General features: G+C 37.2%; 2 protein-coding genes across 2 annotated transcripts; one reads left to right on the top strand and one right to left on the bottom strand.

Moving 5' to 3' along the window:
- Positions 1–1,187: 1,187 nt before the first annotated feature.
- On the bottom strand, positions 1,188–3,800 carry LOC134675508 (uncharacterized). Its single transcript, XM_063533773.1, has 2 exons — positions 3,565–3,800; positions 1,188–2,909 (listed from the first exon to the last, which is right to left on the bottom strand). The coding sequence occupies exons 1-2, from the start codon at positions 3,668–3,670 to the stop codon at positions 1,540–1,542; spliced, it is 1,476 nt and encodes a 491-aa protein (XP_063389843.1). The 5' UTR covers positions 3,671–3,800; the 3' UTR covers positions 1,188–1,539.
- A 2,548-nt stretch (positions 3,801–6,348) lies between these two features.
- On the top strand, positions 6,349–12,346 carry LOC134675392 (zinc finger protein OZF-like). The gene is made up of 3 exons (XM_063533596.1): positions 6,349–6,467; positions 8,905–9,225; positions 10,983–12,346. Exons 1-3 carry the CDS (start codon positions 6,401–6,403, stop codon positions 11,987–11,989), a joined length of 1,395 nt encoding a protein of 464 aa, XP_063389666.1. The 5' UTR covers positions 6,349–6,400; the 3' UTR covers positions 11,990–12,346.
- Positions 12,347–12,549: the final 203 nt, after the last annotated feature.

Raw genomic sequence — 12,549 nt, 5'->3', positions numbered from 1 at the left:
CAGTTTGTGCTAGTGCTGCCTCTGGCGGCAGAACATTGCAGTATTACTCCCTATTCAATCTGTTCCGAGTTAGACACCTACCACGCTAAGTTGACGTAAAACGAGACGAGACAGTGACGTAAAACGTGACAAGATTCTGTTTGGTTCTTATAATAGCATAGGTATTTAAGAAATAAAAAATGTCCAAGAAAAAACTTACCTCCGAAAATCAAGAAAAAATTATGCTCGAAAAGATGGCGTCATACCTTTAACCTATGTTAGAGTAGATGGCGACACCGTTTGACATTTAACAATTTTAACACATATCAGTGAAAGAACAAGGATCAAAGTCAAACGGCGTTGTAAAAGTTTTAATCCTGTGTCGAAAGATGGCAGTAAATTTACTGTGACTACAAAATTTACTTTGACATTTTTTGAACAGTGCGACAAGCGGGTCTTTTTGGAAACCCTTAACTCTTTAGTCCGTAGCGACAACATACTTGCCACAAACAAAAACGCATCTCTACTATAAGAATTATGGTTCTAATCGAATGACTAGAAAGGAATGTCAAATGGACGCTATCAAATGTACACTACTCATTACACTAGGACTATGGGTACTGTATTGTGACGATAAAATCGTTTCGTTAGAACGATAAAGTTAACTTGGGTATTATTTAGGTAGTAACGCCAGTGGCTTGCTAAATACAGGGTCATTTTTGGACCGTTAGCCATATTGTGCGAGGTGATCAGGTAGGTCATAATGAATAACTTTCTCTATGGCAGCGGTCGGCAACCTTTTAGCAGCCAAGGGCCACATAGCAGTTAACGAAGTGGTCGCGGGCCGCACTTTGTTAATATTGATGACTTTATCAGACATTGTCATTTGTCAATATTGCATACAAAATAGCCAGGGAGGCTCGCGGGCGTCGAGCGAGATGTTTGCGGGCCGCTGGTTGCCGACCGCTGCTCTATGGGATCAAACCCGACATCCCAAAAAAAAAAATTTGGCCTTCCCATAGAAAACGTCGACATCCACTCGACCAAAATGTATGAAACGGCCAAAAAAATTTTTGTGATTTCAGAGTTGGTCCCATAGAAAAAGTTGTTCATTATGACCTACCTGATCACCTCGCACAATATGGCTAACGGTCCAAAAATGACCCAGTATTTTTAATGGCCTCAATTTTAAAAATAAACCAAGTATATTAAGAATTAAAGTTTATTTGACTAAATAATTAAACTGAAAATTATTCTCTTCTAAAAAATTTTAATCGATCAAAAATTAATCTCTCAAACGCGTACCGCGTGAATTTTTAACTAACCATTTTGGCTTTAAATTGCGCAAAAACTTTAATTAAATAGGTTTTCTTATAACATATTTTAACAAGAACTTATTATTATTATCAAAAACATTAACCACGTTACTCTTTACTTATACTTATAACAAGCAAACAATGTTTTCTTATTTTTACCCATTTTAAAACTTAACATCTTATCCCAATTTTTATAACAAATATAAAATCGAACTGTTGAGTAAAATTAAAACAGACTCATAAATTAAACTGAATCACCACCTGATAGAAGATGACCAATCACAACCTGCCTGAACTTCAGTAACCTTTTAACCGGAGGCTTCTCCCCGTACCTTTTGTACAAATTGTATGCATTCAGAAACAACATCTGCAATATATGAATCCCCACTCTCTTGTGCCACGCCAATTTCTCTGGCATATAATAATAGTCGGCCATCATTTCGTCATGTGTTCTTACGCCGTCCCTGTATTTCTTGAATTCCCAAACACATGCTGGCTTTTTAACCGATTGCTTATATTTGTTGACGTGTTCCTGCCATTCGCTGCCGTGCTCTGAAGATATCATTACAACATGGTGGTCAGCACTCTCTTTCCATATCATAACACTGATACCATCCGGGTTGTATTTAGTAATTTTATCGCCTATATTCATATTCAACTCTTTCTCGATTATTTCTGGCGGGTTTCCTTCTCTTTTGCGTTTCAAAGTGCCAGTTACATGTGTGTTTCGAGCTACTAAAAACTTTGCGAGTTCTAAAGAGTTGTAATCACTGTCCATGTACACGGAATGACCAACATCAAGTTTGTCTTCGAGCAAATTTTTCACCGCATCATTCGCGCGAGTATGTATAAGCTCATCCCGCTCACGTTTCGTCATTTCTTCTAGCTCATCCTGATCTAAGCCTTTGTATATTAATAATTTATGCACCAGACTGTGTTGATCTGTCAATAAATATAAATTTTCATAAAACGGGCCCATCGACTCATCTAAGCACAGTATCTTTTCAGGGGTGACCACCTGTTTCATAATATTGTTAAAGTAATTGACAATTAAAGACACTTTCGACATTCTGTTTTTTTTCTCAGGGATCTCTTCCGCGAAATTGAGACATTTAAGTATGATAGAAAATCTCTTTTCAGTCATATAATTTTTAGGAAGATATATGCCTCGATCTTGTTTCCAGAAGTCTGCCGCTACGTTTGTATTTATAGTTCCAACGTTCAGTAATAATCCTAAAAAGATGCGGAACTCTTTTATTGTCACATCATTCCATTGTCGTATGCGGTTATCGTTCAGCAGTTTTGTTCCGTGCTGGTTAATATTTTTTACTAGACTTTCAAACAACGGTTTTTGGAACATCAAGTTTAGAAAATCTACTGGGGAATTTGCGATTTCCTTAAGTCCAGGTTGCAATTGGAACATACACACGTTGGCAGTTCGTGCGTCGTCGCTCCAGAGTTCTGACGAAGCTGTTGAGGCCGAAGACACAGGAGATGATGGTTCTTCATCATCAGACTCTGATTCACTGTCCCACTCCGGCTCCGAGTCAGTTTCTGAATCGAAGAAGTCGGAGATATCCGAACCGTCTGATGAATCTAGTTCGGTCCAAGAATCTGAAATAAAAGGAAAATATGCATCAGTAGTTCCGAGACAACGCGACCGAGGCAAGTACTTATCTTATCATAAAGCTTTTGCAAAGCTTGCTTAAAATAAAGTTTTAATTAATATGGAGTGAGCACTCTAAGCTTATTTGTTTCTCTATCTATGGTATGAATAAAAATTCAACTTTTAAAATATGACTAATGGCTGATTTAGACGGTGCGTGAACTTGCATGCGATTTTAGTTACATTGCGGACTGTTGGGGACATCCAATTCAGCCGACCAATCAAAAACCGTAATGTAATGAAACTCCCATGCGAGTTCGCGCGCCGTCTAAATGAGCCTTAAGGGTTGATAAAATCGTCCTGACAAGTGGGTTTAACATTTTGCCAGCATAATATTAGCCCTGTGAAATTGACAAAGAGTAAAAACTTTTTTTTGGGGCCTACGTACTTTATGGAGGACGCAGGTCAGGAGGATGCAGCTAAATCTGCAAGGGCAGTCCCAGAGCGCCGTCATATGGCGATGAAATCAACAGAAATGTACCCTCCCTTTTTGTACCTACAGGGAGCGCGAAGGATCGTGCGCGAGCGGATTATATTAACACGCTTGAATACGAATCAGTTTGAATTTGATAATCAGAAATACACAAGCGACTTGCGACATACCATGGCTGTTATGCGGGTCTGCGTGCTTTGGCGCATTCTCGTCTTCGTTTTCGACCTCTTGCGTTTCCTCTTTCGAGGGTTCCGTCTTCGCACTCGCTGCATCCATTTTTCGCAGTCAGCAAGTTGAAAATTATTATGTATTAGTTTATACTTTATAAAACAAACAAACTACCTTCGCTTTGGAAGTTGCGAAAAACTTTGAAATTATTGAATTGTAATGACGTTCTTAATATGACCAGCACAAAAATATAAAAACTACCAGTACTTACTACCACTACCACTAGCGCAGAGCTATAACCGCGAAAATCGAAGTTCGCAAATTGCGGGGATTTTTCTCTGTCACTCTAATTACGCCTTCATTGGAGTAAAAGAGAAAGATCCCCGCAATTTGCGAATTTCGGTTTTCGCGGTAGCCGCTCTGAATGCAGTTGGACGAATTTACGCCAAGCGATTGCACGCGGAGCATGCTGAACCTTGCGCTAGGTAAGGGCTCCACAAACAACTGGGATTTATCTACATAACGGAGTAAGATGGGCTATTTACATCCTTTGCAGGACGATTTTTTTTTGCTGAGAGGAATCTAGATAATTTCATAATTTATGAGTCATAGGTTCGGAGGAATTAACCAACCGAGCCTCGAATCGAAGTTTTCTCTGTCACTCTGATTTGGACTAATTTGGAGTAAAAGAGAAAGATGCCCGAAATTTGCGAACTGTAGTGTGAAGCCCCCTCCAGACTATGTGCGTGAATCGCGGCGCGACGTCGCGGAGCGAACATATCGCGAAGTTGACGTATGACTCCACACTCGCACACTTCACGGCGATTTCGCAGTTTGGTTTGCGGCAATATGGCGGAAAAGCATCAGCTGATCGAGTTTAACTGTTAGTTATCTATGGCATCATACGTGATTTAGCTGTTTTTCCATTTTGTTTTATTGTAAAACCGTAAAATATAGCTGCTTAATATAATATAATCATAATATAATTCATATTTATCTTGCCACAAAGGAGCCAAAATATTGTGTAATGTGGAGTCTTGCAAGTTCGCGCTTCGCGTCTCCTTTGACGCGGGCCGAAATACCGACAAAAAACGGAGAACAAGGCGCGAAGGCGTGAACAATCTGCGAAATCGACTCCACACTTGCGTTCGCGGCTTCGCCCGCGATTCACGCGCATAGTCTGGAGGGGGCTTTTAACGCAGGCCGAAATACCGACAAAAAACGGAGAACAAGGCGCGAAAGCGTGAACATTCTGCGAAATCGACGCCACACTTGCGTTCGCGGCTTCGCCCGCGATTCACGCGCATAGTCTGAAGGGGCCTTAATAATTACACTACAGTTCGCAAATTTCATCACATTAATTATTAATGTTCGCGGTAGACCTTAGGACTTGAGCTGAGCATAGACATATATATATATATATATAGACGGTGTCTCAGCGAGCTGTCACTGTTGCCACTTTTGTTTAGTGTACGATTAAAAATGAGGCCCACGTTGCTGTAGCCATGTCGATAAAGTCATATCGATAAACTATCGACATTTCTTGCAATTTTAATTTTACTTCAAAGGCTTAACGATACCTAAAATGACCAAAAACGCTTTTATTCTTTATTGTGATTGATTGAATCTTTATTGTCATATTGTGAGTTACAATGATTTTAAAATTATTAAGGTAGAATCATCACAATCAACCGCGATGCGGAGTACAATGTTGATACTAAAACTAATCTTACAGCTAAATACTTATAGGAATATCGTGTCATTACATGTGATACAAATAAAATTATTGGTACTATGTCAATGAGTAAATTAATAAATATTACTATTCGTACTAATTATTGTTCGAAGACATAAAGTGGTCACTTATTTTATAGTAAGATTTTTCTAGGCACCATTTATAAAGTTTACGGCCAAATTCAGGTTGTTCAAGTATTTTAATTTCATTAGGCAAGTGGTTAAATGTGTGAACAGACATATAAAACACACTCTTTCTAAAGTAAGCTGTTTTGTGATCAATGGGATAGCACAAGTTAAAGCCATGGAGTTTGGACGTTATTCTCGGATTGCTTTTTTGTATTCATCGCGGATTGGTTATCAGATCACAATTTTATATTCACGCCCCAGCAGGGAACCAAGGGAAAGTTCAGATATTTAATTAAAATACATAAATACCTCCTAAAATAGGTGTTCCGCAATAATTGAATTATATTATTATATTATAATATATTCATTATCCATTAGCATTTCAATAATGTTTATGTTTAACGAAGATATTGAAGCTTCAATTAATCGCTATTTCGTTCCGCTGTGTAGCGTTTATCGATATATAACATGATTAAAATCGACTTTTCACATCCCTAAAAGAGCACACATATACGCTTTTACGCACACATACACAGGGTGGGCGCATCAAGAAAGGCAACACTTGATTTGAAGTCCGCCTTGTCAACAGTATGGTTGTCCTTTTTTGACAAACGGCATTTTAAAAGAGCGAGGTGAGAGAAACTGAGCTGAGTCAAACTGACACAAAATTTTTAGGTGATGCGTTGACCGGAACGTGAAAGTACTTGACAGTGACATATGGTTATGGACCGAGCTGAAGGCAAAAATAATGAATACTGTTTATTTTTAACGTAGCTATAAATTTTCTATGAACGAATAACTTAGTTACTTGACTTTTGATACATAAATAAATTATTCTTGTTTCTATCATTAATTTACAAAGTAGGTACCATCGTTTTGTGTAACTAAGTGGGCACCGAGCAGCACTTACCGTGAAGATCTCGATATCTATCCCCTGAGTTGCAGTACCGAGTACTCGGCTATCATCGGATAGGAATGGAAGTGTTGGTAAAAGTGGAGCCGACGTGCGAGGACGAGCAGGGACTCGACTATGACGGCCACGGTAAGTGTAAGAGATGTATTCTGCCCTCCTAAGCTAAAAAGCGGTATTTGCATAAAATTTTTATTGAAAATACGTCCTTCCCTCCTAAGCTAAAAGGACGTATTTTCAATGAAAATTTTATGCAAATCTACTCTTCTCTCTACTCTTTTAAAAATAAACTCGATGAACACTTTCGTAGAGTACAAAACACAAGTAGACATTGATGTGCACGTATCAGCTTTAAGCTGCCTGTGCATTTACATATAATAATAATAATAATCCTCACTCTGCGGCCCTGACCACCGGCAGCTTGGGCCCTGCCCCGCTGCCGGCGGCACCCTAGGTTAGGTTTTTTATAATGTGTTTATATGTATTTTTTATTGTTTTGTAAGTGTTTTTATACACGGTGTAACATGAGGAAACCGAATAATTTTAACCATGCATTTCTGAGGTCAAAAGAAGTAAAAAATGTAATATGAGTTTAGGTCAATTTCACCAAAAAAAAAAAAATTTTTTTGTTTCGTTTTTTTCAATTTTTTGAATGCATTTGTACGTAAATAACAAATGTTATTGCTAAACTTGTCACTTAAAAATGATTTTTACATTTTTTTTTCGTGGAACCTACTTTTTGCAAAGTGTTACTTGTCACTTTTTGACATCTATCAATAAGGATATTTAGACTACGTCCCTTAAGCAGCAACATCACCATCAAAAATGCCTTTTACATAGTGTCCGACCGAAGGTTCGGTTTCGGTTTCGGCCAGTTTCGGCCAAAATATCATGTTTCGGATGTAGTTTCGGTTTCGGCCGAACCTTTCGGCCGGGCCGAAACTTACGAAGTGGTACTTCGTACTATGAAACTAAACATTTGACAAAGATCAAAAGTTGGGGAACAAGTAGGACAACAATATTGATATACTGATTTATGAACATATACATAAATTAATTAGTTTATTATAAAACACAATTCCCCTAATCAAGGCGCCACTGGACGAGCAGGACGCAGTCTTAATGTGTAAACTAGTGATGGAGTGGCCAAGTTGAAGCATAGCACTTTCGTAGGACTAAAAAAAAGTTTATACCGACCAGTGGTATTGTTGGAATCAGCATGGTCTACTGATTATCAAAATGCATATTGTCGCTTCATAAAGTGGTGGAATGAGTTTATATGACGTCATAAAGTCAGCAGTACAAGTTGTAAAATTTTTGACCAAAAGTGCAAAATATATAGAAATCGTAAAAGACAGAAAAAAATCAATCAAAACGCTATAATAAGCCTGTTTTGTAGGAAAAACTTTTCTCTAAAATCGAAAATGGCCAAGATATTTGACCCGAAAATTGGGAAAAATCTAGGACAGTAAAAATTTCGATGAATGTTGTGTCATTATAAGACCTATTTTTTTTTGTGTTATAGCAGAGAATACGCTAAAATAAGCATGTTTTGTAGGAATCACTTTTCACTAAAATCAAAAATGGTGCTTGCTGATGATAATTTTAGCGTATTCTCTAGGATAACATCATGAAAAATAAGCGTCATAATAACATCACTCTGATGATTTTTTTTCAAAGTGCAGCACTTTGCTTTAGTCCAACCCGGTATAAACCTTTTCGGTCCTACGAAAATCGTTAATAAGGTAATTTCTACGAATTGGCCTCTCCTCTAAAAAACGCGATTTTGTGACATATTTTCAACGATTTTCACAAGTCTACAAGGTTCGGTTTCGGTTTCGGTTTCGGCCGAAACTGGGGCCAATGCCGAACCTTCGGTTTCGGTTTCGGCAAAAAAACATGTTTCGGTCGGACACTACTTTTACACCATGTAACAATAAAAACTTTTTTTTTTTAATTAATAATATCTCTGAAACTAGGCGAATATCAAAAAAGTTTATAGGACATTTTTGTCTCTAAATATGATCAGGAATACGCTGTTAAAATTATTCGGTTTACTCATGTTACACCGTGTATTTTACTTTTATATTCATATTATAAATGACCTAGCCTAAGAAGAAAGATAAATAAAGATAATAATAAATACCGCTTTTTAGCTTAGAAGGGCAGTATTAGGACTTGGGCGTATGCATGTTTGCTAGACAACTATTCTTAATGCGACGCTAAACAGAATGCTGATGTGACTGAACTTTCAAATTAGAAATAATGCTTATAATGTAAACCACCTCCACTGCGCACACAACGCCGCGCCTCCGCCTTACCGCGCCATAACCTCTGGCCGCCCAGAGACCTATAAAAAGGTCTCCTGTTCCATTCTAATTTGAACTTTGTGTTGACAAAATAAAATTTCATTTTGCTTGGCAAGGTTTGACGTATGGGCGGCTAGAGGTTAATTAATACCTGCTTTTCTGATTAAAACTTGAAAAGTAATTCATTCACGCCAAAGTCTTGATATGTTTGTAAGTATCCAAAATAACCTACTTATAATATTTACTTGTTTGATTGACAGGGTATGTCACAGAGGCTGGGCAGTCCCCAGATACTTTGTCCGCACTGCCTAAAAAAGAAGTTCTAATAGCAATGGCAAACAATGACGTTGCAATTACTGAGAAAACTATAGACATAAAAGTAGAAATAGAACGGGAAGAAGAAAATGTAGACATGAAGGAAGCTCCAGATTTTGAGGACAGTCTAAAGCTTAAGAAAGTGGCACTGGATGTGAAGACAGAGCCGTTGCCAGACGAGGAGCTGTATGCGAACTGTGTGGTCAAGGACGAGCTTGTGTTAGGCCCGGAGACAGTGCAGATGCCTCACAAGAAGCGGCTGAGTGGTGAGTTATCCCGAACCTGGCTTTTTCTGTAGTTTATTCAAATTAACTTTATGATATTAACTCATATTTATAGACGGGTCTATTGCGAATTTATTTTATTACTTTTATTTACCAACGTTTCGACACTGGTTTCACTGGTCGTGGTCGCGGCTAAAATAAATGATGTCCCAGCAAAATGTCAAAACAGAGATTTGTGCAACTACCCGACAATAAATAATAACTTTATGATGCTAGGAGCTAATATATTGTATCTGTATTTTTCAAAATAATCTCATGTTAGTAAAATACTTAATAATCAATTAATCGTAAAGAAATATAAACATTACATAATTAAAAACATAGAAAGAAAGTAACAACTTGTACGAAAGTTGGTCTGAAAGTTATTAATATCATTGGCACCATTGTGAGGGACATTTGAATGCTAATTATGGCCATCAAAAATATTTTGTATGATAATTTAACACAGAAATAATGGTAACCTTAAGGTTTGATTGTGAGCTTTTTGACTTCAACTGTAGTTACCAACGCAACATCAATGAGTTTAAACTGTTGCACGTTATTTCATTGTGGTAAGGCCACACAAATCTTTGACATCTCCCATACAAACCATCACATAACCAAGTGTAACCTCAACAACGGAGAGTACTTCGGAGTACAACGGAGAAGTGTGCGTAAATAAATTTATTTATTTATTTCTTAACATACACAGAACCATCGTTACAGGCTATATTAATTCGACAGTATGGAATTTGACACAAAAAAGAAAATAAAAACATAGGTACAGTCACCTGCAATAATATGTTACGCAACGAAGGCCGCAAAAATATCTGACACGATCTTATTTGTAGAGCCATAAGAGCGTGTCGCATATTTTTGAGGCCTTAGAAGAGTAACATATTATTGCAGGTGACTGTACATTATTACAAATTACAGTAACACAATACATATAACGTGGCCTTTGTGAATTCGTTCAAAGAACAAAAAAAACAAATCTAGCTCGATCACTACTCGATTAAGGGTCCGTACTCGTATCTATTGATAGCCTATTTAGCAATATCTATTGAATGCCAGGAGTTTTTTTCGTAATTGGAACCTAGTAATAAAAATCCCATGCATTTGTACTGATACAGGATACACAACGCATGTTACAATACATTGTGTTTCAGTTCATGTTACTACTATAAATTAAATTTTTTTTTGTATTACTTTCATGTGATTGGGTCTCATATTGTATAATAGACCTTAAGAAATACTACCTTTCCCTACCTTAGTTTTTCATTTTTATAATATTGACACTGTTGTTTCTTTATTTAATATATACTTTTTATGTATGTCTATGTATGTTTATGGTTATACGTATTTAAGTATGTTTATCTATAGTAATATTTTGTATTGTTAAGTTATATTCAATTCGACTTTTCATATTTTTTTCTTTGCGCCACCTACCGTATATTCTAATTCTTATGTCTCCGATACCCAAAGGTTGTCTGGAAGAGATCGCTCTTAAGCGATAAGACCGCCTGTTGTTACCTCTACTGTCTTTGTTTATGTTATTGTCCATTTATTGTAAACTACGTGTATGTGAGGTGTGCAATAAAGAGTATTGTATTGTATTGTATTGTATAGACCTTTGATTCTCAAAACAAACCTGCTTAAAATGTTTTTTTAACGTTTCAGAATAAAATGTATCTCATGATATCAATCCCCTCTGCTTTACTGCATAGTTTGATATTAAAAGTTTGGGTTATTTGTTTCAGATAAACGAAGCCTGCCTGCCGGCGACACCGCGGAGCAACGCAGATATGAGTGTGACATTTGTGGCAAAGTATATCAACGAAAACATTCCCTGGTTAACCATATGAAGCTGCACTTGAAGTACAAGAATAAGGTTTACCCATGTAACTTATGTATAAAAGTGTTTTCAAAACGGAGTGCTTTAAACATACATGAACTATCACACACTGGCGCGAAAAGATTTTCATGTGAGACGTGTAATAAACAGTTCACTCAAAAGAATTATTTAAAAACACATATACTCACACACACGGGGGAGAGGCCATACGCCTGTAACATGTGTCCAAAGCGGTACAGACAAAAAAGTTATTTAATTATACATAAACGGAAACATACTGGAGAAACACCATACTCCTGCGAATATTGCGAAAAGAAGTTTAGAGATTCTGGAAGTTTGATGTCGCATAGACGCGTCCACACTGAGAAAAACAACGACGCCGATAAACCTCACGTCTGCAAAATATGTAAAAAGGGGTTTGCGAGAATAAGTGTTCTAAACAGACATGAAAAATTACACACCGGCGCAAAAAACTTTTCATGTGAGACGTGTAATAAAAAGTTTACACAAAAAGGCCATTTACAAGATCATAAACTCACACATACGGGGGAGAGACCTTACGGCTGTAATATGTGTTCAATGCAGTTCAGAAGGTCAACTCAATTAATTATACATAAACGAACACATACTGGAGAGACACCATACTCCTGTGAATATTGCGAAAAGAAGTTTAGTAGTTCGGGAAGTTTAGTGTCGCACAGACGTATCCACACCGGGGAAAAAGCGAAATTTGCCTGCGACATATGCAACAAAACGTTTAAGGGCAACCGGGACCTAATGATGCACCAACGAGTACACACGGGGGAGAAACCTTTTGTATGCGAAATATGTAAAAAGGCTTATAAGCAAAATGCTCACTTAAAAACTCATTCAAAAATACATACTGGTGATTGGACACACTCATTTCATTGATGCATAATGGAGTTAACGGCATTAACTAGTTAAAAAAAAAAACAAATAACTCTCTCAAAAAGAAGTCTTTTTTATGTTAAGTGTGCAACAAGCGAAATACACAGTTGGGAGAAACCTTACTGCGGTGAGTTTGTGAGATAAGCAAAACAATCTGGGTATTTGAGTGTGCTCAAGAAATATAATACCTATATCAAACTGATTCATGCAGGACATGATGAGCTTGTGATGCTGAAAGTGAACAAATTAAGAACTACGCGGGGCATATTTTTATTTTATGTAAAAGTGCTTGATTGTGATTTATTTTTCTTCCTTTTGAAAGTAAAGTCGAAAATGGCCAAGTCTGTTTGATTATGTTATCATCTGCTTTTATTTACTTCCCAATATAGCCCTATTAGTTAAGGGCGGGTTGCACCAAACCACCTGCTAACGTAAGCACGGTTCGCTAAATTTTAACGCTGACGTGGGGGTCTTAACGATTGCTAAATAAAATGCGTTGCACCACTTATAAAATAACAGGACGTTAAAATTACTAATCGCTAATCGTATTGCCGCATTATGAA

This window comes from Cydia fagiglandana, chromosome 22 (assembly GCF_963556715.1).
Source record: "Cydia fagiglandana chromosome 22, ilCydFagi1.1, whole genome shotgun sequence".
Lineage (NCBI taxonomy): Eukaryota > Metazoa > Arthropoda > Insecta > Lepidoptera > Tortricidae > Cydia > Cydia fagiglandana.
This window is presented reverse-complemented; position numbering and strand designations above follow the sequence as displayed.